The sequence below is a fragment of the Thermobia domestica genome, chromosome 6 (assembly GCF_964235325.1).
Source record: "Thermobia domestica chromosome 6, izTheDome1.hap1.1, whole genome shotgun sequence".
Lineage (NCBI taxonomy): Eukaryota > Metazoa > Arthropoda > Insecta > Zygentoma > Lepismatidae > Thermobia > Thermobia domestica.
In genome coordinates, this window is record NC_137459.1 from 242,290,782 (window position 1) to 242,314,943 (window position 24,162).

Below are 24,162 nucleotides of genomic sequence, written 5' to 3' on the forward strand. Positions count from 1 at the left end.
ACTGCCGTACTACTACTATACTATCATTACTACTAGAAAATATTACTACTACTAAGTGTGCACCTATAAATTCAACTTTTGAAGTATTTCGTTTTATTAGCTTATCGACGTCGACCATACCCTAGACGCCGCATGGATAAAGTCGCACATAGTACGAACTATTCGCAAAATCAAAGTAGGTGAATCACTTATCGACAATTTTCGCATTTATTACTGCCTTAAAATGGGGAGTTCCTTAAGTGACATGAATTCCCGCCTATATCTGTGTACGTTGTGGATTACACGCACAACATTTAGGGGAACGTGGGGCATAATGGGGAAGCTAAGATATTTGCTTTTCTAAATTGGTAGCCAATATCTCAATTGCAGTAATTTTTTTGTGGTAGACACATTGAACATTTCTTGTAATATTTCAACCAGCAAATCCTTTCAAAAATATTGTTTTGGATCTTTTTCCTTAGCTTATTCCAAAAATGGCTCTTATCCCCATTATGCCCCCTACGTGGGGCATAATGGAACATTGGATTTCAGTCAACCCATTATGCCCCTACCCCATACTGCCCCGTACAGTATTACATCTATAATATCCAGCTCTAATATAGACTTATCATTATAAAACAACAATATATGATTACTATTATACAATACAACTTGAATTTTATGAAATATTTATTAGACTCAATAATCACATATAACGGTTGTATAGTTGCGAAACATGGTCGCTTACTCTGAGGGAAGAACATAGACTGAAAGTATTTGAGAACAGGATCCTGAGAAGAATATTCGGACCCAAGAGGAACGAGAATGGGGAATGGCGGAAGCTTCATAACGAGGAACTACATAGTTTATACGGTTTACCCAACATTGTTAGGGTCGTCAACTCTAGGAGGCTTAGGTGGGCAGGTCATGTAGCTAGAATGGAAGAAAGTAGAAACGCTTTCAAAGTCTTGACTGGTAGACCCATAGGAAAACGACCATTAGGAAGACCTAGGCGCAGATGGGAGGATAATATTAAGATGGATCTCGCAGAGATAGGAATACAAAGTAGAAACTGGATCCAATTAGCTAAGAATAGAAGTCAGTGGAGAGCTTTTGTGAACGCGGCATTGAACCTCCGGGTTCCATAGGCCATAGAGTTAGTTAGAGTTAATTACATATAACAAAAGATGAGTACTCTTTTTATAAAAAAAAAATGCTGATAATTACTTCAAAAAGCATAAGGTAATTCTGAATTAGGCACTATTAAGAAAAAGAAAAAATGTGATCATTAGGAATTGTACTACAAAGTTTATGCAGATTACATCGAATTATTGTCAGTTAAATCTTAATATTTCCTGACATCAAATCAACATAAACAGATTTTGAAGTTGAGTATGAAAAACTTAAACAAAACTGCGTATTCGAACCTTATATATAAATTCAGACGAGGAAATAAAAGATAGATAACCCCATCGCGCGAGCGCCTAATGTAGATTCTGGTTTAAGAAGTGTTATTTCAAGGTGACGCTTAATAAATCCTCTTAACCAGTCAATTCCAACCTTTTTTCTTCTTTATTGAAAGGGAATTGTTGAATTTTGTTTCTTTCTGCCAATTAAAACGCTAATTCTCTCAGTTCATTGCCAGTTAGACCAAAAAGTCGCCTTTCCATTTTCACTAAATAATCTACTAACTCGTACTCCTCTTCATAGGTAAACACAGGCTTAAAATATCCCACTTGTTTCTGGAAAGATCCAAGGTTTTCTCGTTCCTTGTTACAAAGCCGCTCCAGCATAGTCTGGGAAACGTTGAACTGTCGGGGAACTTTATAATATCCCATTTCACCACGTATTACACTCTCGATGGCCTCCTTCATCTTTTCTTTCTCCCAAGTTTCCATCGTTCATTTCCTTTTATATGTGTGATGACAGCAAACAAGACCTTATGCAATCCCAGTATTAACAAGAAATGTTTCAAGCTTGGTAGTGAACTACACAATCGATACTCTTACGGGGCATAATGGGGTAATGGGGCAAAATGGGGAGGTTACAATACCGTTTTGCCCCACCCCGTTTTGCCCCAGATGAGCTGTAGTGTTAAATCAACGAGTATCTCTGTTATAACCTACAATACGTAAACCTCAAAAATACACAACAAACACAGAAGAAATATTCTTTCAACATATCAATAGTTTAAAAGTGTGCAATAAATAACTTGCCTTATCTTGACAAAAGAAAAATCCCAATTGTTATATGCCACAGCACGAAAACAAAGAACTGACACATAGCACTGTTCCTTTTCGACTGATAAGAACGCTACTCAAGCGTGACAGCCCTTCGTCCTTGAGAAACTTGTTTAGATACTTATCGCTAGATTACAGTAAATTACAGTTCGAAAAATACCGATACCCCGTTATGCCCCCCTTCCCCGTTATGCCCCACGTTCCCCTAATGGATTTATCAAGAAATACTGAACCCACAGGTTCAGCACCCACATAACTGGATTACTTATGAACATGGGCGTCAATCAAGGGGGGGCGCTCGCCCCCTAAGAGGAAATTGTACTGAGGAATACTGAAAACCCAATAGAATTTTTACATTACCTACAGCAAAATTTGAAACTATATTTGAAACGTCGATTAATTTCCCCTCCTTGGAAACCACAACATGGGCGCCCTTGCTTATGAACTGCACACTAAGAAAAATCCGTTCTCCGGACAGCGGTATATTGTACAAATATACAAAATCCTCTTGCTTACTACAGAAATCAGTATGGAGCATATGCTACATACGCACTGCCCTTAGATGTTACATCATGCCATTGCAGGATGTCTGACATCTAACAGTTTTCCGTATATCACCTATGTTACATTCTGCTGCTATATTCTATTCTACTATGGACATTCTGCGTCGATTTGTGTGTGAGATCCTGACCGCCTATATTGTTTCATACGGAAAGTACGTATAGATGGAACACTTATACGGAAAGTATTATAAAACATGCGTTTCCAGTTATACGTTTGCTGTACGTTAAGTACAAATACTACATGAATTACGCATGTAACCTACCGTTTTGAGTACGCTACCTACATTTTTTTCCCCCAGAATGTGCTTTGAAAACTAGCCATATGTCGGATTACTGGGAGAAAACATTTTTTGTTGAAAATCATTGCTGTTTCCTAAATGTTTTTGAGGTTAATCTACCTAAAGCCAAACATACCACTAACTAAAGAGTTTCAGACAGTATTGCTGAGCATGAGTAGTCGCTAATGCTCTCGCCTTTGGTCCTGGGCTCGATTTCCGGCAGGGTCATTCGGTCGAAAAGGTGTAACAGCTTTTTCAGGCTAGCTATCCTAAATGAGGTTTTTCCTGGGATTTCCTCATTCACACCAGGTAAATGCCGGGATGATATCTAATTTACAGGCCTCAGGCCGCTTCTTTCCTTATCCGTTCCTTATATCCCTCCCCCGTACCGTGATTGTGTGCTCGCCGAGGATGTCGTCCCTCCAACCTGACGTGCTTAAGGCCATAGATGCCGGTAATGGCCATGACTTGTATCAATAATTAAATAAATAAATGTTGACGAGCGAGCGCTAGCAAGCGAAGTCGGGTTAGAACGCCGCAATGCACGTTATATTTGTCCTTTCTAATTAATAGCAAATAGTAATTGCAAAATTTTCCATTCTGCACACGGCATTTCCAGTCTACTCAGTTCACAAATTACTCACATATCAATTATCTTTCCGCAACATGAACTCATTCCACCTATAAACATTGTGTTTTTATGTAGTTTTGGTCCCCCGTAATCCTACAGAACCCGAGAAATATATTATATACTTCTTTCGTAAATTTTGCAAATTCAAACTCATAAAATAGGACAGCACCATCGCTTTCTACATACAGTAAACGTTTTAACAGAAGAGACACTGACCAAAGCTTAAAACCCACTTTATTTTAAATTATAATTTGTAACATTTATATATATGTCTGTATTCGATAGTGTCTGAAGAAGGATATGCTAGATATCCGAAACAGTTACAAATTATAATTTAAAATAAAGTGGGTTTTAAGCTTTGGTCAGTGTCTCTTTTGTTAAAACAATCAATCCAAAGCCATGAATAGTCTTACTACAGTAAACGTTATATAATTTTTAAAAATTAGTAGTACAGTCCTTTTTCACACGCAGTCATTCATTTTAACCATAAATTACTGTTTTTATGTTTATGTATTCTACACCTGCATCCATTTATCCAGCGCCGTAACTTAAATTGTTTTCTTGGGAGAAGGTAAGCATTAATACGCGTATTTGGTGCTCCTAGAAAAAAGTTGTTTCTCTAATCTTGGGCTCCCTCTTTCCATCTCTCTCTTACTCTTTATGGGCCCGGGTCGTTAGTTACACCTTTGATCCCGTTCCATACATGACAAATGAATTAAGGGGACAATATTGACAAATATCAAAGCCATACGAATAAACATTATTTCTAGGGCCCCTAATAGAAACTTTTTTATTGAAATGGGCCCATGACTCATTTTTGTTTTATTTACCTTTTATGTGTTGTTTTGTTTATGTAATATAATGGACATATTCTATGCTTCATTTATAATTTCATGTTCGTATCGTATACGGAGTAAGAAAATGTTGTCTTAAAATGGGTCCCCTCGAACGGCGGGGAGCTTCCTTGGGGAAGCATTTGCCCTCTCCCTCCTCAAGTTACGGCCCTGTCACTTATCAGATACTAGGCTGGTAGCCAGCCCAAAAATCTAGGGGAAGCTCGGTAGAAGTTTGGGAGGTAGTCCCGATCCAAACGTAGACCCTATTATAATCATCATATAATAGCTCAGCGTACAAATTTTCGACTAGAAATTTAGAGCTGGCGACCAGTGTTCAGTAGGAATGGTTTCTGCCTGAACTCACAGGGCAGCGCATTTTCTGTTTCGTAAGAAAATAATTGTCACTGAGTGAGAGAAAACACGGAATGTGAAGTCTTTCTTTGTCAAACCAAAGGCCGTTTGGGGGGGGGGGACACCTCACTGTGTACGTGAGAGATACTGGCGACCATTATTTTTGGATTGGCGAGTGTGTCTGACTTTGAAATTTTGCACCCTGTTATAGTTCATTTGCAAGCGTACTGTGAAAATTTTAGGGGGCCAGTACCGTAAAAATTTAGAGGGGCCCGCCCCCCTAGACCCCATGGATAAGGGCTTGTCACACATGAATATGATGTAGACCTATCATTAATTTTTATGTCAATTATATATTGTGGATCTCCAAATTTTTTGTGGCAACAAATCTTTCGAGGAGCAAATAATCATATATCGGGTGTGGAAATGCTATGTTTTCATGCAAATATACAAATATCTCTTTAAGTATATTACTTCATTAACAGATTATCATTTTTAAACATATTTTCTTTACTGGTCTGTTACTCTAGTATAAAATTAATAAGTTGACACCAATTCAGTTGCAAACACTGCTCAACTTACTATCACATTTAGTGACGTCATATTGTGTGGTGCTCTGGTTTTGTCAACTTAAGATCTTTCGGGCCTCAATACAGGATTGGAATTTTTAAAATTGAAATTATCATGCCAAAGAGTATAAATTTTCTTTTTTCGCTTTAATTTCTATTAAATTTTGTAATATTTTACAAACACTTTCAATACTTGAGTAAATGAATTTTAAGAAGTTTGTTTTGTGTTATACATTAAATATTTTGAAATAAGTTTGTTTTAAAAATTACACAGAAATATTGACTTAATTTGAAATTTATTGCAAAATGTCAGTTTAGTTTCGCTCAAAAATATAGATGAGGCCAGGTCTCACCTGCCACACCTGACGAACCGCTAATGGTATTAACAAAGCCTATAACTACTTGTCTTACATTTTTCTGAAGTACATGCAACAAGACGTTCAATTGTCACGTGTCTGTCCAAGGTTGGCAATTTCAGACACAAGGTACCATCTAACCTCTAAATATGAAGAAAAAACAATAGCTTCAGCACGAGCTTTAGTACACTTGTAAAGTAGCAATATTAAAATGTTTATTTATTTATTTATTTATTTATAGTATTTTGAAATTATTTATCTCGCACTGCTGGTACTATTCTAGTAAGTATTAACCTTATCTCGTCCGGGAGGGTACTCTCAGAGCTTCGGGGGGCACAGCCTCCCAAAAAACATGCCTGAAAGAAACACTCTTTACAAGTACAGACTATTGCTGTAGAATATTAATTATGACATTCCTGCTATAAAGTAAATATTGATTTACCCATTTTAATCACACTGACCTCTCATCTTTGGAGAACCAAAGACGCACCATTCTCGAATCTTTCAAGTCTTTATTTGAAAACGCACAATAGTATCCTTCTGAGTTGCTAATAAAACTCCAACTGACCAAAGCAGTATATATATATATATATATATATATATATATATATATATATATATATATATATATATACTGCTTTGGTCAGTTGGAGTGTTATTAGCCTACTTGAATTTTCCAAAGCTGCAATGAATAATTTACAAGTAACCTTCTGACATAATCTCTAACTTTTATAATTCATATAAACTAAAGTTCGTCTTGAAACTTCAAAATCAACTGGGACAGAGGGTTTTCAAACATTCCGGTGCGCCTTGCTGGGGAGGCGCCGAAGGTTGTCAGGGGAGGCGCGAGGAGTTTTAAAAAATATCCTACAAAGGAACCTATTTATAATGCAACACGTATACTTAAGTCTGCACCCTTCTTCTTTAGTAATACATAGTGGACTAAGCCTTTGTATCACCTCTGTTCCACATAAAATGATCAGGGTGACCTTTTTATCTTTGGCTTAAACGTATATAATGCTTGTTACATGGTCACTAACGATCTTCTACTTTTATCTCTGTATAATAATATGTATTCTTAAATATCTTTGGAATTTCGCGCGACGCCATGTTAGCTGAATTTTTCTTTCTCTTAATTTTCTGTTATTATTTTTGGAACTATTCTTGAGTTTTAATATTTTCTAAAGTACTACCGAAATTCACAAATAGTCTTATTGGTTTTATTTCCATTGGTGGAAGTCGTCTTGCGTCTTGCCATTTCAAAATATGTGCCGAGATTTAATAAATTGTGTGATTCGAAACAAGCTCATACATCCCATTGACTTTGCTTAACATTTAAATGTGCCGGTTTTTATTATTTACATTCCCTCTCTTCTCGTATTTTTCAATTTTAACGTAAATATCTGACAACACAATTTATAATTATCAACACAACTAATAACATTAAAAGGTGTAGTCAGTGTGTACAATGTAGATCACCTATGTTAATGAGAAATATCCATTAGTGATTAACAAATAAAATATAGTTCATCATAGCGATAGTCTTACTTTTATAGACACGTGCATTTATGTTGGTGACACACTTCATTTTTGACAGGGGAGGCGCGTTCAGATTTGGTAGTTGAGGGGAGCCTGAACTGCAAAAAGTTTGAAAACCCCTGAACTAGAATATCTACTCTGTGATTAAAAGGTTTAAAATGTTGTGTAATTTTGTCGTATTATGATTGAATATTTCTGATACACTTGACGAAAAGAATCATTAATGTTTCCATTTATACTTGTATAATTATTTTCATGTAGAATTGATGGACACATTGTAACAAAGTTTGCGCACTCACACTACATGTTCTTAGTTTTTTGCAGATAAGAAGCTAATAGATGCAAGTCAAGTACCAAAAATTTTTACATATGAGAAGGTAGAAGCAACTTATCCTGCTGGAGGTTGGACCCAACAAACTGCGGGAGACTTCTGTAGAGGTTATGTGTCAGGTAACGATGCTGCTACACAATGTGCCAGTCTTTCACAAGTAGCAGTTCAAGACAGAGTTAGAGAATGTGCTGCGGAAATTGCAGTAAGTTCTTGTCAACATATATTCAATATTGTATTATCACGTAAAAGTACAAACTGGAATGTGGCATTAATGCAAGAATAGCAATGTGAAGAGAAATAATGTTTATTTCAAAAATATATGAATAAAAGTTCATTTTTTTTAATACCAAAACAGACAATGTGGTTTTGAAACATATTGCAAGCGTTAAACAAATACAAAATTAATTAGCACATTTCTGAGCCATTACTATCGAGGTTCTTAACAACTTCAAGTTATATTAACCATGGAATACACAGGTGGGTGCTGGAGCACCCCATACGTTATACTTATCGCTACTGCGGAGCTGTTCTCAGGAACATTGGTTGGTGCTTCCGTGTATTCTCATTTTGGAGCGTGACATTGACGGTGGTGGGTGTGAAGTAAATTGTCTCGTTTTAGAAGAGAATATATTCAAGGGGTGGGGTTCTGCAGCACCTCACCTGTGTATTTACGTGTGTGAAATTCATTTTTGACGAAATTAGTTTTAGATACCGGTACTTTGGGTGCATTTTTGTTTATTTGCATGATGGCGAAAGTGAGTGTAGGTTCAAGTAAGTTTACAGACTTTGTACTAAACACATTAGAAGAAGATGACTCTAATTCTGATGGTAATTTCAGTGAGTCCGATGGCAATATTGAAGTACAATCGGAAGTCTATGATGAAATTAGTGCAAGTGACACAAGTGACACGGAGGGTAATATCGGAAATGATCCAGCTACAAGGGGAGCCTCTATATTAGTAAGAAGCGATCATAGATGGAGTTATCAACCACCCATTTGCAGTTTCTAAAAGAACTGGGGATGCAGTTAGCTAGCCCCTACATGCTGGAGCGCGTCAAAAAGAATCTTCCCACTGATTTATCTACTGCTATCAGAAATATCCTTGGTATTTAAGAAGAACCATCACCTGTAATTGGTTCAAACCCTAGTGTTCCGAAGCATCATTATGTCGAATGTGCCCTAGGAATAAGGACAGAAAAAACTAAATAGGCTTCTGTATCAGATGCAAAGTGGCTGCTTGTGCTAAGCACAAAAAGGAAGTCTGCGTTTCGTGCAGAAAGGAATAGCTGTGTCTGTTCAAATATACATAGAAACTACTATTATGTACAGCGGGAGACACTTCTGGATGGTACAGCCATATGCAGATTTACGGCTAAGGTGCTCCAGCAACTGAGTCCGAAGCATTTGTCGGGGAGTATGCAACCAAATTAGCTTAAAGGAAGGCGGGTGGCATAATCGGCAGGAGCTGAAAATTCCCGTACACTTAGGTGAAATTCCCACTGCCGTCTACAGCATGATTTCTCCAAAATAAGATGAATTTTAGACGTGTAGTTCTCATGCCAAATATACTACTTGATAGTCGTCCTATTCGTGAAGATTAAGTGCAACAGCAAATGAAAGCCCAATCCTGTTGCTGTTGGAATGATCTCATTTTAAGTCGTTTGATCTGAAATGACTTTGCAGAACCTAAATAAATATTCTGTCACTTCAGGGAGGGGGGGGGGGGGTAGGAAGAGCGAATGCTCCCCTCCTACAGTATGAAAACATATACTTTTAATCAAATGCTTAGCGAGAATGAGCCCATTGGTATAGCGCTTTTATGATTTGAAATCTTGCTCCCAAGCCATCTTTTGTCATAACTGACAACATAGGAGAACGGGAGATGCAAATATGATGAAGGAGAAATACACTCACATGTGCAAATTCAGAATTGGAGACAAAATGTTCGGATAGCATCCATATTTTGTCGAAAATTTTGATTTTGTAAGTAGACATGTAAAAGCTCACCCGAACTTGAGAGCATCCCATTACCAGTTGTTGAATCCAAGTGGAGAACTCAGTTGAGAGCATCAGATGATTAGGGAGGGAGAGAAACATCTTAAGATATGGGGAACGAACAATGGAAAAAAAATGCCAACTGGCCTCAACCGGACTCGAACCCTAAACCCCATGATTACCATACCACGCCTTTGCTCACTCATCCACGGAGCCACACAGAGTGACAGACGGTCATACGTCAGGAAAAGCGTTCGTTACGACCAGTGATTTATTTGTAGGGGGAAGCTAGGGAAATTCCCCGTCTCTAGTTTTTCTTTCCTTGGCACTAACTTAATTACTGTTGTCCCAGCCTGAGAAGAATATTTTCCACCTCTCTAGAAAATTTCCTAACAATTTGCATACATTTTAAGCAACACAAAACATTTATTCATCGCTGTTCTGCATAATTATACTTACACAAAGGAATTATTTCCAATTCTATGAATTCCCGTACCAAGTAAACAGAAGTACTGAGTATGAAATTCTATATCTCGCGAATAGTTTTGTAGAAAATACCTAAACAAAATTTTCTATTGGGAACAGGGAGAAGCACACACGCGGGGCTTAGGAAGCAGATTGCGCCCATAAGATTTGTTTTGGTCACTAAGGGACATAAATTTACATTCAAATGGCAAAATCACACGTTTAATTATGCTATAATTTTACTTTTAAGAACTCCAAATGCGTAGAACGAAGGCATTCTTTTTTGTTTGGAAGAATAAAATTATGCCCGAAGGTGGAAGTGATTATGATCATGATCACTGATCATCAGACTGATTATGATCAGGAACAATGGACGCTACCAAGCAATGGCGTAGCCAGGAGGTTTCGAACGCCCGACATTTGTAGAAGTTGTTAATATAAGGCCTAAGATTGCGGTTTTATTTAAACTTTTTCCCGGGGTGAACCCCCGGACACATTCCAGATGAACATTTAGCCAGCGGTCCTCCTGAATTCAAATCCTGGCTACGCCCCTGCTACCAAGTGATATATTCTCTGTCACATATGAAAATACATGTTTTCCGTGGGATACTTTTTTCCCATTACTATTAGAATGAAATCGCTACACATTCCTTGCTACCGTATCGTGATTTAATTAAATGTTTTAAAAGTTTTTAATGCTCAATCCCTAACCAAATTGATAACTGCATGATCTATCTCTTTGCAGTTCACTTAAAACACTGTAGAAATATCGTAAAACTTAATTAAAGGAAAAAAAGTTCTTTCACAGCGTGAAGCTTACGATTATTGCCATATACTTATAGCGTAGATGTTTCGTGTACCTTCTTCCGTAGCTCATTGGATCCGAGTAGAATTCCCATTCTCGCGAGCCGGGTTCGAATCTTCGCCTAGTTATTTTTTATTTTTATTTTATTATTGATCAGATAGGACTCCAGTAGAAAGAAACATGTGGTTACAGTTCAAGGTGTGATTCGATATTCTGCAAGTATTTATTAATTTTTTTCTTGTCAAGCAAAGTCTCTGCAAGTAATTTGTAGAAAATTGTCAGAAATAATGAACATAAACTATATTAGTTGTCAATTAAAAGTGTAGCAAGTGATAGTTCTAAACTCAAGTAGAATATTCACTCTGCTTCATTTAAATAATAGACATTTTACAAAAATAATGATCTTTTGGCTGTATCGTAAATATTTTAGTAAATAAATAAATAAAATACATATGTATAATTTAATCATCGCAACTGGATAGCTGATTCTGTGGGTGAACATAATGAATATTACTACAAACTGTTACAAAGGTGGGGGCCGCAGTGGCCCAGTGGAAGCCGGTGGGTGTAGCTAAGCAGCCTGTAGTGTTGTCAACGGCTCGAGCGGCTCGGCTCACGACTCAGTGACCTCAACATACCGAGCCGGTTCGAAATCCATAAAAGTGATTAGATGCTAATACAATATGAAGTATATGTTCTATAAGCCTTTCCCACAATTCTACGCTTGGGGCTGAAATCAAGCAATACTGAGGAAGTTAATTATTCGTCCCTGACTGAAAACTGTTCCGCGAAGACATCTTTAAACAAATCCCATTTTTATGGAACATAGTGAAATTGATCAAAGACAAGCGCTACAATTCGACTCAACTGACATTTGTGTGTATGTGCGGCCGTTTGCCTGTTCCACAACTATCTTTTATTGTTTTGGTTTCATTTTAATGAAAATTGGCTTATGGTTTCAACTAATAATCCTATTGTTTGGGATTTAACTCTATCAAGAATAAGGGGTGAAAGCTAAAACACTCACCCTTTGCACATACACATATAAAACAATTTTGTGTTATAGGCAAAACAACTTGAAGATCATTTGATTAGACAAAACATAGGCTATTTTTACTTTAGGCCATCCGCATCATTCGAATTGGTTGCGGGTGAAATTGGCAATAGATAAGCGCGTAAAAGGGGCCAAGTTCCTCTGAACTTCGAAACTTGGTTATTTAAATATTATAATAAAATATGTTTAAAAATAACTTCCACCATATTGAGTCAATTTGATTCAATATGGCATATATTTTCTTGGGGCTTCTCGGTCATCCCTATTAAACGAAGTCAATTGGGGTCAAGAGAAAAATGAAATTAAGTTGTTATTGGGAAACAGTAATGAAACTAGATAAGAATTTCATTACCTGGATCCGGTATGACCTAACAAACCTGGAGACGATGGAAATAAAAATGTCTACGACACAGTTAAAGAAGCCCTAACCGTTTCTGTTGATCTAGTGGGTAGCGTGTGCGCCTGTGGTTCGTGTAGTCTGGGATTCGATTTTCGTTAGGAGATCATTAAAACTTTACTTCAAGAAACATTAGTTTCGTTGGTGATCCGTCTCCTTTAGCCTAAAGGACTTTATCGTGGAACGTGAAACTAATTTTTCATTAATGTTCATTTAAGTTTTAAATGGAATTATAACAACACGATTCTGCTTTCTCTTCTTACTAAATTTATATTTGCCTTTCTTGTTTGATGAGTGCGTCTGTGAGTGTCAAAACATTGCATTGAAAGATAACTGCAAGGTCTGTAAGAGTATAAGCGCTTGAGAATAACAGGAAAGATAAGTTATTTGATTTTAAGGGATTGTCAGAATTCAATCAAGCGAGCCAGTAAAATTTGTCTTGTAGAATGTACAGGGTGGGGAACGGGGGTTATTGCTACACGATCCTAATGAAATGGTCAAAGCAAGGAAGTAATTTAACTGTTTACAATGAATTTTGAACATACGTAGTTAACACGTGGATTGACTGGGATAGCTTTTATCATTCGCTGTTTTTCTGGGAGAGGAAAGGGGCTTAAATATTTCCCAAATAACATTTTCGTACACTTATTCTTCTCGTGTGGAGAATGGAAATTGTAATTAGTTGGTTGATAATTTTTAAACTGATGTGAACAGTTGAAAATCCAGACGAATGCAACTATGTGTCTAATTATTTTTACATATTTCTTTTTAAACCCTGGGTTTACAGTTATACTCAGTCAATAATTTTAAATTAATTGTTGATTCTATTGCTTTGAAAATCCAGACGAATGCAACTATGTGTCTAATTATTTTTTCATATTTCTTTTTAAACCCTGGGTTTACAGTTATACTCAGTCAATAATTTTAAATGAATTGTTGATTCTATTTCATGAGTTTTAGAATATATTTAACTACTAGAGATGCGCACGAGACAAGATTTGAGGCTATCTCGTCTCGAAAATGTGCTGTAAAAGTGATGTCTCGACTCGAAAAACGTATATTTTTCTATTGGAAGAGCTTTGTCTCGACTCGAATTTTCTCAGGAAAATTCTGTCTCGACTCGACTCGTACGCATCCCTATTAACTACTTTGCCAAGCTTATATTAGGGACCCATAGGCCCAATTTTTAGAAGCTAAAAATCTGAAATTTAATTATGTCACGATGTTTCAGCAAGAAATGAACTTTCATATCCAGCATTGTGATTCTCATTGTGGCTTTTTTAATTGCAACGCATCACGGATCACACCAATCACTTTCTCATAATCCTATGAGCTCTAAGACTGATGGGTTGAATGGTTAGAATTTTAACTTAACTTGCAGCACCAAGACTATATGAGACATGGGCCTACAGCCTAACGTGTTATCCCAAACCAGATAAACTCACACTGGAAATCGAACCCAGGTCTTCCGCACCGAACACTAAGATAGAGTATACTTCCATTTTTTCATTTATCGTTGCATAATCGTAAAATGTTACATTTCCTCTGAATCTGACACGAACTTTTCCAGGTATAATACAAGGTTCCAGGACACATACTGCCTTTAATGATAATAACACTAGTTTACTAACCATATTTTGGTTAAATATAGGACATGGTTTATTTTTCCAACATGCTTAAAGATCTAATAGACTGACGCGGATAGCTCATATTTTTTTCTTTCCTCTCTTTGTTTTCACAAACAGATCAATATTTCATTGACATAATGTGTCAGAACTTAGTAGAAAAAGCAAAATGCTTCACTTCACAGGTAAACCAAAGACAAGACACGCATTTCAAACGACCTTCAGGCGATATTGCTTTGCCTTTCTTTGCCTCTAGCGTTTAGTGATGACTCATTGAATAAGTAGTTGCTTACTACTGAAGGAGATTTCATTGGATGAACAGCAGGGTGGATTGATTTAAATCAATGTGATTTAAATCACGAATTTAATCAAGATTTAAATCACTTGATTTTTTGAATAAAAGTCGTTGGTTTAAATCAAAATCCGAAATAAATTAATTTAAAGTGAAAATAACTAAAATCCCGTTTCTGTTCTGTTATTTCGATTATGGAAGATAATAAGAAAATACAATGAGACTCAAATTATGTAAGCACAATATGAAAACGAGTATCATGCAGAGGATGATTAGAGAAAATCCCGTTTTGAACGGGTAACGGGTGAATCCTGCTTTCTTCTCTTTGTAACATAAGGTTTTTAAATCGTTAAAACTATTCCAACGGAGAAATCATCATGAAAATTTAAGACGAAAGTTCTTTTGTGCCCATGTCTATTTGTTTGTTTTCAGGTAATAGGGTCGTATTTAGGAAAGCTCGATCCCCTCTGCGAAAAAAGATAATAGACTTTAAAACTTCAGGCGAAATTTATATACTAAATACATAGAAGTTATTCGGGATCGTAATACGGCAAATTTTGGATGCGTTAAAAAAATAATAATTCTTTTGATAAAGTGAATACTTTCAAATATCTAAGATCAATATTAACAGACGAAAGCGATATTCACGAAGAAATTAAATGTCGACTAAAAGCAGGGAATTCGTGTTATTATTTAGTTCAAAATCTCTTGTCGTCGCAAATTCTGTCGAGAAATTTGAAGCTTAAAATATATAAAACGATAATCATGCTTGTTGCTCTGTATGGTTGCGAAACATGGTCGCTTGCTATGAGGGAAGAGCATAGACTGAAAGTATTTGAGAACAAGATCCTCAGACGAATATTCGGACCTAAAAGGAACGGGAATGGGGAATGGCGGAAACTTAATAACGAGGAACTACATAATTTGTACGGTTTACCAAACATTGTTAGGGTCATCAAGTCTAGGAGACTCAGGTGGGCAGGTCATGTAGCCAGGATGGAAGAAAGTAGGAACGCTTTCAAAGTCTTAACTGGAAGACCAATCGGAAAACGACCATTAGGAAGACCTAGGCGCAGATGGGAGGACAACTTTTAGATGGATTTCGCAGATATAGGAATACAAATTAGAAACTGGATCCAGTTGCCTAAGGATAGAAGTCAGGGAAAGCTTTTGTGAACGTGGAATTGATCCTATGGGTTCCATACGCCATAGAGTTAGTTAATTTTAGGCGAAATTTATGGACTTTATATGTATTTCGTGCGGCTTTCAAAGTCTTAACTGGAAGACCAATCGGAAAACGACCATTAGGAAGACCTAGGCGCAGATGGGAGGACAACTTTTAGATGGATTTCGCAGATATAGGAATACAAATTAGAAACTGGATCCAGTTGCCTAAGGATAGAAGTCAGGAAAAGCTTTTGTGAACGTGGAATTGATCCTATGGGTTCCATACACCATAGAGTTCGTTAATTTTAGGTGAAATTTATGGACTTTATATGTATTTCGTGCGGCTAGCTAGTTTCGATTTTTTTTTTAAATATGGCCCTGCCAAACATCAGTAACTTTCGCGAAAAGAAAAGTGTCATATTGATAAACGTTGCTGTAAGTTTTTTCCTTAATGCTTGAGACACATTGTTTGGGATTGAAATAGGTAAACGATTGGGGATTAATTCAAAATTAAATCCCAATACTTCCACCTAAATGACATAATTAACATTTAATACTAATTTCTAATGTCTTTTCTGTAGTTCGCGGCTTGTATTATACGAGGATAAAGTTTTGATTCAAATAAAACAATCGATTTAAATTTAAAACATCAACAAAAATGATATTTTAAAAAAAACATGATTTTTTTCACCCTGGTCAACAGTCTTACACCCAAAAACAAATAAAAAGATCCACACTCTTCATATTATTTTGTCAAAAATAGAAAAAAGAGTTTAGTTAGAGTTATATTTATATTTGCGGGTAGTAACTTGCTTCTTTACAAAAATAAAATTAATAATACTCACAATGAACATGCATCAATAAATAAATCAACACATAATATTACTCTGGTCCTTAACACACGCCTTCACATTCATACATCCTGTGGAGTATTTCGTTTGTGATTCTAGTGTCAGCAAAAGTGCCCAGAACTAAAGGCGCTTTGGAGTTAACTGCCGCTCAAAAAGGCGAAATTATTGGCCGTGCTGCTAATGGTGAGAAATTGTCTCTCATTGCTAAAGATTTTGGGTGTGATCCTAGAACCGTGAGGAAGTGGCTGGATCGTCATGGGGAGCAGGGAAACAGAGAATGGACTAAGTCAAGACCCAGAAGTGGAAGACCGCGGGCAACATCAAAGACCCAAGATGAAGCTCTCGTTGAAGAAGTACAGAACCATCCTTTGCGTCATCGGTCTGTGTTGAGAGACAAAGCTGTTGAACTAGGATGTTCACACAAGAGAGTAAGGCAACGGTTTACTGCGGCTGGACTCCATCACGCACAACCAGCTATGAGAACTATTTTGACAGATTACCACAAGGAAAGGCGTTCAGAATGGGCTAAGAAGAACGTGAGTCTTCCACAAGATATTGGTATCTCGTCATCTGGTCTGATGAAAAGGTGTTCCTCTCTGATCTGCAAGGGAGAATGATATTATACAGGCCACGCGGGACACGATACTTCCACAACATGTCATTCGCACCGAACATTCAAGACGAGTTTCAGCTCATTTTTGGGGCCATACGACAGCTGAAGGTCCGGGCGAGATCGTTCCTGTTCCTGGACGAATGACTAGTGCGACTTATATCCAAGTACTGGAGGATACACTGCTTCCGTCTCTACACGAAAAATTTCCAGAACAAGAGGAAACTCAAGCATGGTTGGAAGATCATCCAGAGCTAATATGTATAGAATGGCCTCCTCGATCGCCAGACCTTAACCCCATAGAACATCTTTGGGCGTTAATGGTTCAAGAATGGAAAGAACGTCGACAAGACCGTAACAAAGGAATTCTTGAGGCACATGAATAGTACTCTGGAATAATATCCAACAACATCCAACTATATTCTCGAATCTTGTAGCTAGTATACCTAATCCTTTGGGTGACGTTATAGAAGCAGAAGGTGACTAGACAAAATACTTGAATTCTTTCATTTCCAAATATTTGCCTTTTATTGATCTTTTCTTCTTTTGTTCAATGGTAAAGAACTTATACATTTCATTTTTGTTCTCAATTAACCTAAAAGACATTTGAAGCTGGATTAAATGTCTTACGTTTTCTTCATCAAATTCAACTTTGATTTTATTTTCATCCCAATTAATGTTCAAGAGACCTTTGGAGCTAAAGTTAAATATTTTATTTCGTTTTTAGAGAAATTAGTTTTAATTTTATTTTTTCCTAATTAATGCCGAAAAGACATTTGGGGCTAGAATTACATATTTTATTTCTTCTTTACAAAATAACGTTTTACCACCACTACTTGTGCTGTGTGTTAAAGAAGCGAGCGGATTTCTTTTCAACTTTTACATTTACATTATCTTTCTCTTCATCAGTTCTTACACTTTCAAAAAAAAAAAATGTTGCTTCATGAAATCAGGTTTAACAAAAGCACAGAAGTTATCGTAAAATGTAATCTTGAAATTGGCTTAATTTCCCCAACTCTCATGCATAACAGCATAAACAATAGACCTAACTACAGCCTGAAAGAAAAAATACCTACTATTTCATGAAAATTGGGAACTTTGGAGAAAAAATGTTAACAGTTTCACGAAATGAAATTAATTCACCTTTTTTTTCCTCCAACTTCAACTCAAAACAATAACTTTATGCCTCTAATTTCAAACAAAACACATTATGTTTCACAAAACTCTAATTTGCACGAAATATTTCTTCTTACATGACAAGAGGAATGAAATTTACTCCTTTATTATTGGCCAATTATAATTCCAAACAGTGGAGTTAATTGAAAACCTACAAAATATTTGGAATTTTGTAAAGGAACATGATTGGGAGGGGGCGATTGGTCATTCTTGACTGATTTTACCCCTAAAAGTGTGGCTTGTTCATAAACTCCAAATTACACTCGCACCATATTCTTTAAAAATTAAATACTTTTTACAGAAGTTATACTGAATCTTTTTAAAACGGCAGGGTAAAGTAATTCAACCTCTAATTCTTGATAGCCGGCTTACTTCCGTCTCCTCCCACATTATCATTCCACCAAGTCTACCATCATAATTCACATCCCTCAATCATCGCCCCCCTTAGTCTACAGGGAATAATCTTTGGACGTAAAACTGAAAAAGTTAATTTCATTTTTCTCTTGACCCCAATTGACTTCGCTTAATAGGGATGATCGAGAAGCCCCAAAGAAAATATACGCCATATTGAATCAAATTGACTCAATATGGTGGAAGTTATTTTTAAACATATTTTATTATAATATTTAAATAACCAAGTTTCGAAGTTCAGAGGAACTTGGTCCCTTTTACGCGCTTATCTATTGCCAATTTCACCCGTAACCAATTCGAATGATGCGGATGGCCTAAAGTAAAAATAGCCTATGTTTTGTCTAATCAAATGATCTTCAAGTTGTTTTGCCTATAACACAAAATTGTTTTATATGTGTATGTGCAAAGGGTGAGTGTTTTAGCTTTCACCCCTTATTCTTGATAGTTAAATCCCAAACAATAGGATTATTAGTTGAAACCATAAGCCAATTTTCATTAAAATGAAACCAAAACAATAAAAGATAGTTGTAGAACAGGCAAACGGCCGCACATACACACAAATGTCAGTTGAGTCGAATTGTAGCGCTTGTCTTTGATCAATTTCACTATGTTCCATAAAAATGGGATTTGTTTAAAGATGTCTTCGCGGAACAGTTTTCAGTCAGGGACGAATAATTAACTTCCTCAGTATTGATTGATTTCAGCCCCAAGCAGTAGAATTGTGGGAAAGGCTTATAGAACATATACTTCATATTGTATTAGCATCTAATCACTTTTATGGATTTCGAACCGGCTCGGTATGTTGATGTGACTGAGTCGTGAGCCGAGCCGCTCGAGTCGTTGACAACACTACAGGCTGCTTAGCTACACCCACCGGCTTCCACTGGGCCACTGCGGCCCCCACCTTTGTAACAGTTTGTAGTAATATTCATTATGTTCACCCACAGAATCAGCTATCCAGTTGCGATGATTAAATTATACATATGTATTTTATTTATTTATTTACTAAAATATTTACGATACAGCCAAAAGATCATTATTTTTGTAAAATGTTTATTATTTAAATGAAGCAGAGTGAATATTCTACTTGAGTTTAGAACTATCACTTGCTACACTTTTAATTGACAACTAATATAGTTTATGTTCATTATTTCTGACAATTTTCTACAAATTACTTGCAGAGACTATTCAGAGTAAACGTTTTACTTAGTTTAGTCATATTTTATTTTAATATATTTTAAATATTTTTATTTTATTCTTTTTGTTTAATAAATATAAATATATTTTTCTTTCTTCTTCTATGGGAATTAACAATTCTCATTTTTTCTTTTTATTATGGGAATAAGGAAAAATATTCTGAGCAATATTAAAGCACTTAATGCCAAGGCATAGATAAATATGCTATTTTATTTCGTTAACTGTGTGATATATGAGATACTATATTTTTCTTTCATATATAGGAGTATTAACGTTTCTCTTTAGACTCCTAAGGAAATTAGAAAAATGGATATTCATAACAGCATTGGTTTCAAACACTTAATGTCAAGGAGCAAATAGACTATTATATTTTGTTCTCCCCATGAAATAAGCATACCTTTTTCTTTCTTTCTTTCTGCATGGTGACTTACCTAGTCGATAGCCAGAAGTTTACCTGAAGGCATAACGTTGCGTAGCAAACAACTCGGTTCGACACGTGCCAATATACCTACCTTCTGAATAGAGTTGGAAGTCATTTTTTTTATTTTCATGAGTTCATATATATCTTCGCTTCTGTACTACTACTACCACTGCTACTTATCTCCCCAAAAGTAAGCAAATTTCCTTTTTTAGTACTTTTTCATCATATTTTATTGGAAAAAAGTGTTATGAACGATTTAAAAAAAATAGAAAAATTTCCTTCGGCCGGATTTGAACTCACGCCAAAAACAATTTTTGTTACCAGCCTACAATGCTAGCGCACACGACCACGAGGACCTATAGCAACAAGCGTATGATTTCTGTTATATACATAGATACAGGCTACGTAGCAAGATACGGATAACGCCAACCAATCAGATTCGTGTATTTAGTTACTACTACCGGGAGTACTTTCCCGAGCAAGATCTCAACAACCTAGTCCAAGCTAGAGGTTAACTATGTCAATAAAATTCATTTCAAACGGTTCAGCCATTTTTCAACGTATTTTTAATTTATATACTATGTAGATATACGTTAATAGTATTGTTACTGTCTTTTTATTTAAGTTATTTATTTATATAAAAATGATGTATTAACTTTAATATTTAACAGTATCATACAAATTCATCGTGCATATGACGACGTGTCGTCGTCTCCAGGTCTGTTCCGGTCATGCCGGGACACGAGTGTGATTGCGAAATCCGTAACCAATTATCACTGCTTCCAAATACCAGTATAATAATAGGGTATGTTCTAACCCCAACGGGTAGGAACTGACTGTGGTTAGATTTTTTTTCTAAAAACGGAGCTCGATTCTCAGTAGAAGCCTATGGTTTCGGATCCCACGTTAAGCTATAAGTCCATGTCTCATATAGCCTCGCTGCTGAACGGGACGCTAAAGTAAAAGCAACTACTACAACTAATAACAGACATTCTACAAAGAGCTCTGCAGACCATTTTCTTCATAAGAAATATTTTTTTCATATCAAACAGAGCAAACATAAATGTATAATTACAAGGATTCTGTTAAAATCTTCCGAAGTATTCAGAAACCTAAGAAACAAAAAAAAAAAAAAAAAAAAAAGAAAAAGAAAAAACCCAAAGAAATTTAAAAAAAAAGATTTGATGTATGAACTTCTACCAAACATAAGTTCTAGCAAGCGAAATAGGCTATTTTTAGCATTATTCAATTTGATCAGTTGCTACATTTGCTAATAAAAAGTTGACGTTAAATGTTCTCCCTGAAACATACGCAAAGGAAAAAAAATGAAATGAAATCTTTGAGTGTTACGTCCCACGGTTATGCCGGTTAGGCTAAAGGAGACGGTGATTATGAGAAATGAATGAAATGATGAAATGCAGAAAGTGGAAGGAAACGGGAGAACCCCGAGAAAACCCACGCACACGGTGTTTATACGCAAAGGAGAAAATACTTTTTGAACAAAGATCCGGCTTTAGATTGGTTGATTTATATAAAAAGAGTGAGTTTGTAACGACACAATTACAACCATGGGATTCAAACTTGTGTTGCGTTATTCAAGGTTTAAAGTTCTTAACATATTTCAGATTCTATCGAGAATCAAATTCAAGGTGTATATTTCAAGGTGAAGTGTCCCTATCTGTTCAAGAAACTTGTATTTCAGAATCTACTGGCAATATTATTGCTAACTTCAAATACCCTGTATTTCATTCAATTTAGTGTATTATAAAACATTGCTTAATTCTATTATAAAATTGTTCATAATATTTGTCATATTATTTTCGATATTTTTAAGTATATATATATATATATATATATATATATATATATATATATATATATATATATATATATATATATATATATATATATATATATATATATATATATATATATATATATATATATATATATATATAGTTAATTTCATTTCTTTATATAATGAAATGTAATCCCATAGTGACAGTTTGAACAATAATCTCTGTTTTGTTAAGGACTAAAAGATGAGAATTTTAGATATAAACGAAAAAACAAAACATAATTAGTGATATTTAGTTCCAGAAATAGGGATGATCGAAGTCAATGTGCTGATCACGCACAAAACAGCTTAAATCCATTTCCTTGACCATAGCTAATTATGGACTACAATTGAAGAGAATTCAATTTATTTTGAGCTGTAATCTTATTCATCGCTCTTATTAACAGTCAAATCTAGAAGTTTTACGCATGTAAAATTCTACTTCATTTTTTTCCTTGACAAGAATAAAATAAATAAATACTTGCAGAATATCGAATCACACCTTGAACTGTAACCATATGTTTCTTTCTACTGGAGTCCTATCTGATCAATAATAAAATAAAAATAAAAAATAACTAGGCGAAGATTCGAACCCGGGTCGCGAGAATGGGAATTCTGTTCGGATCCAATAAGCTACGGAAGAAGGTATACGAAACATCTACGCTATAAGTATATGGCAATAATCGTAAGCTTCACGCTGTGAAAGAACTTTTTTTCCTTTTATTAAGTTTTACGATATTTCTACAGTGTTTTAAGTGAACTGCAAAGAGATAGATCATGCAGTTATCAATTTGGTTAGGGATTGAGCATTAAAAACTCTTAAAACATTTAATTAAATCGCGATACGGTAGCAAGGAATGTGTAGCGATTTCATTCTAATAGTAATGGGAAAAAGATAAAAAAAAACATGTATTTTCCCACGGAAAAAACATGTATCCCACGGAAAACATGTATTTTCTTATGTGACAGAGAATATATCACTTGGTAGCGGGGGCGTAGCCAGGATTTGAATTCAGGAGGACCGCTGGCTAAATGTTCATCTGGGATGTGTCCGGGGGTTCACCCCGGGAAAAAGTTTAAATAAAACCGCAATCTTAGGCCTTATATTAACAACTTCTACAAATGTCGGGCGTTCGAGACCTCCTGGCTACGCCATTGCTTGGTAGCGTCCATTGTTTCTGATCATAATCAGTCTGATGATCAGTGATCATGATCATAATCACTTCCACCTTCGGGCATAATTTTATTCTTCCAAACAAAAAAGAATGCCTTCGTTCTACGCATTTGGAGTTCTTAAAAGTAAAATTATAGCATAATTAAACGTGTGATTTTGCCATTTGAATGTAAATTTATTTCCCTTAGTGACCAAAACAAATCTTATGGGCGCAATCTGCTTCCTAAGCCCCGCGTGTGTGCTTCTCCCTGTTCCCAATAGAAAATTTTGTTTAGGTATTTTCTACAAAACTATTCGCGAGATATAGAATTTCATACTCAGTACTTCTGTTTACTTGGTACGGGAATTCATAGAATTGGAAATAATTCCTTTGTGTAAGTATAATTATGCAGAACAGCGATGAATAAATGTTTTGTGTTGCTTAAAATGTATGCAAATTGTTAGGAAATTTTCTAGAGAGGTGGAAAATATTCTTCTCAGGCTGGGACAACAGTAATTAAGTTAGTGCCAAGGAAAGAAAAACTAGAGACGGGGAATTTCCCTAGCTTCCCCCTACAAATAAATCACTGGTCGTAACGAACGCTTTTCCTGACGTATGACCGTCTGTCACTCTGTGTGGCTCCGTGGATGAGTGAGCAAAGGCGTGGCATGGTAATCATGGGGTTTAGGGTTCGAGTCCGGTTGAGGCCAGTTGGCATTTTTTTCCATTGTTCGTTCCCCATATCTTAAGATGTTTCTCTCCCTCCCTAATCATCTGATGCTCTCAACTGAGTTCTCCACTTGGATTCAACAACTGGTAATGGGATGCTCTCAAGTTCGGGTGAGCTTTTACATGTCTACTTACAAAATCAAAATTTTCGACAAAATATGGATGCTATCCGAACATTTTGTCTCCAATTCTGAATTTGCACATGTGAGTGTATTTCTCCTTCATCATATTTGTATCTCCCGTTCTCCTATGTTGTCAGTTATGACAAAAGATGGCTTGGGAGCAAGATTTCAAATCATAAA

The 24,162-nt window shown here is 35.9% G+C and overlaps 1 protein-coding gene across 1 annotated transcript in view; it reads left to right on the plus strand.

Annotated features, from left to right (window-relative positions):
• Nucleotides 1–24,162, plus strand: part of LOC145688445 (von Willebrand factor D and EGF domain-containing protein-like) — a 613,451-nt gene that overhangs the window by 539,196 nt on the left and 50,093 nt on the right. Inside the window, exon 14 of the mRNA XM_081762680.1 lies at nucleotides 7,657–7,875. Coding sequence (XP_081618806.1) covers nucleotides 7,657–7,875 — 219 coding nt within the window. The remainder of the gene's footprint in view (nucleotides 1–7,656; nucleotides 7,876–24,162) is intronic.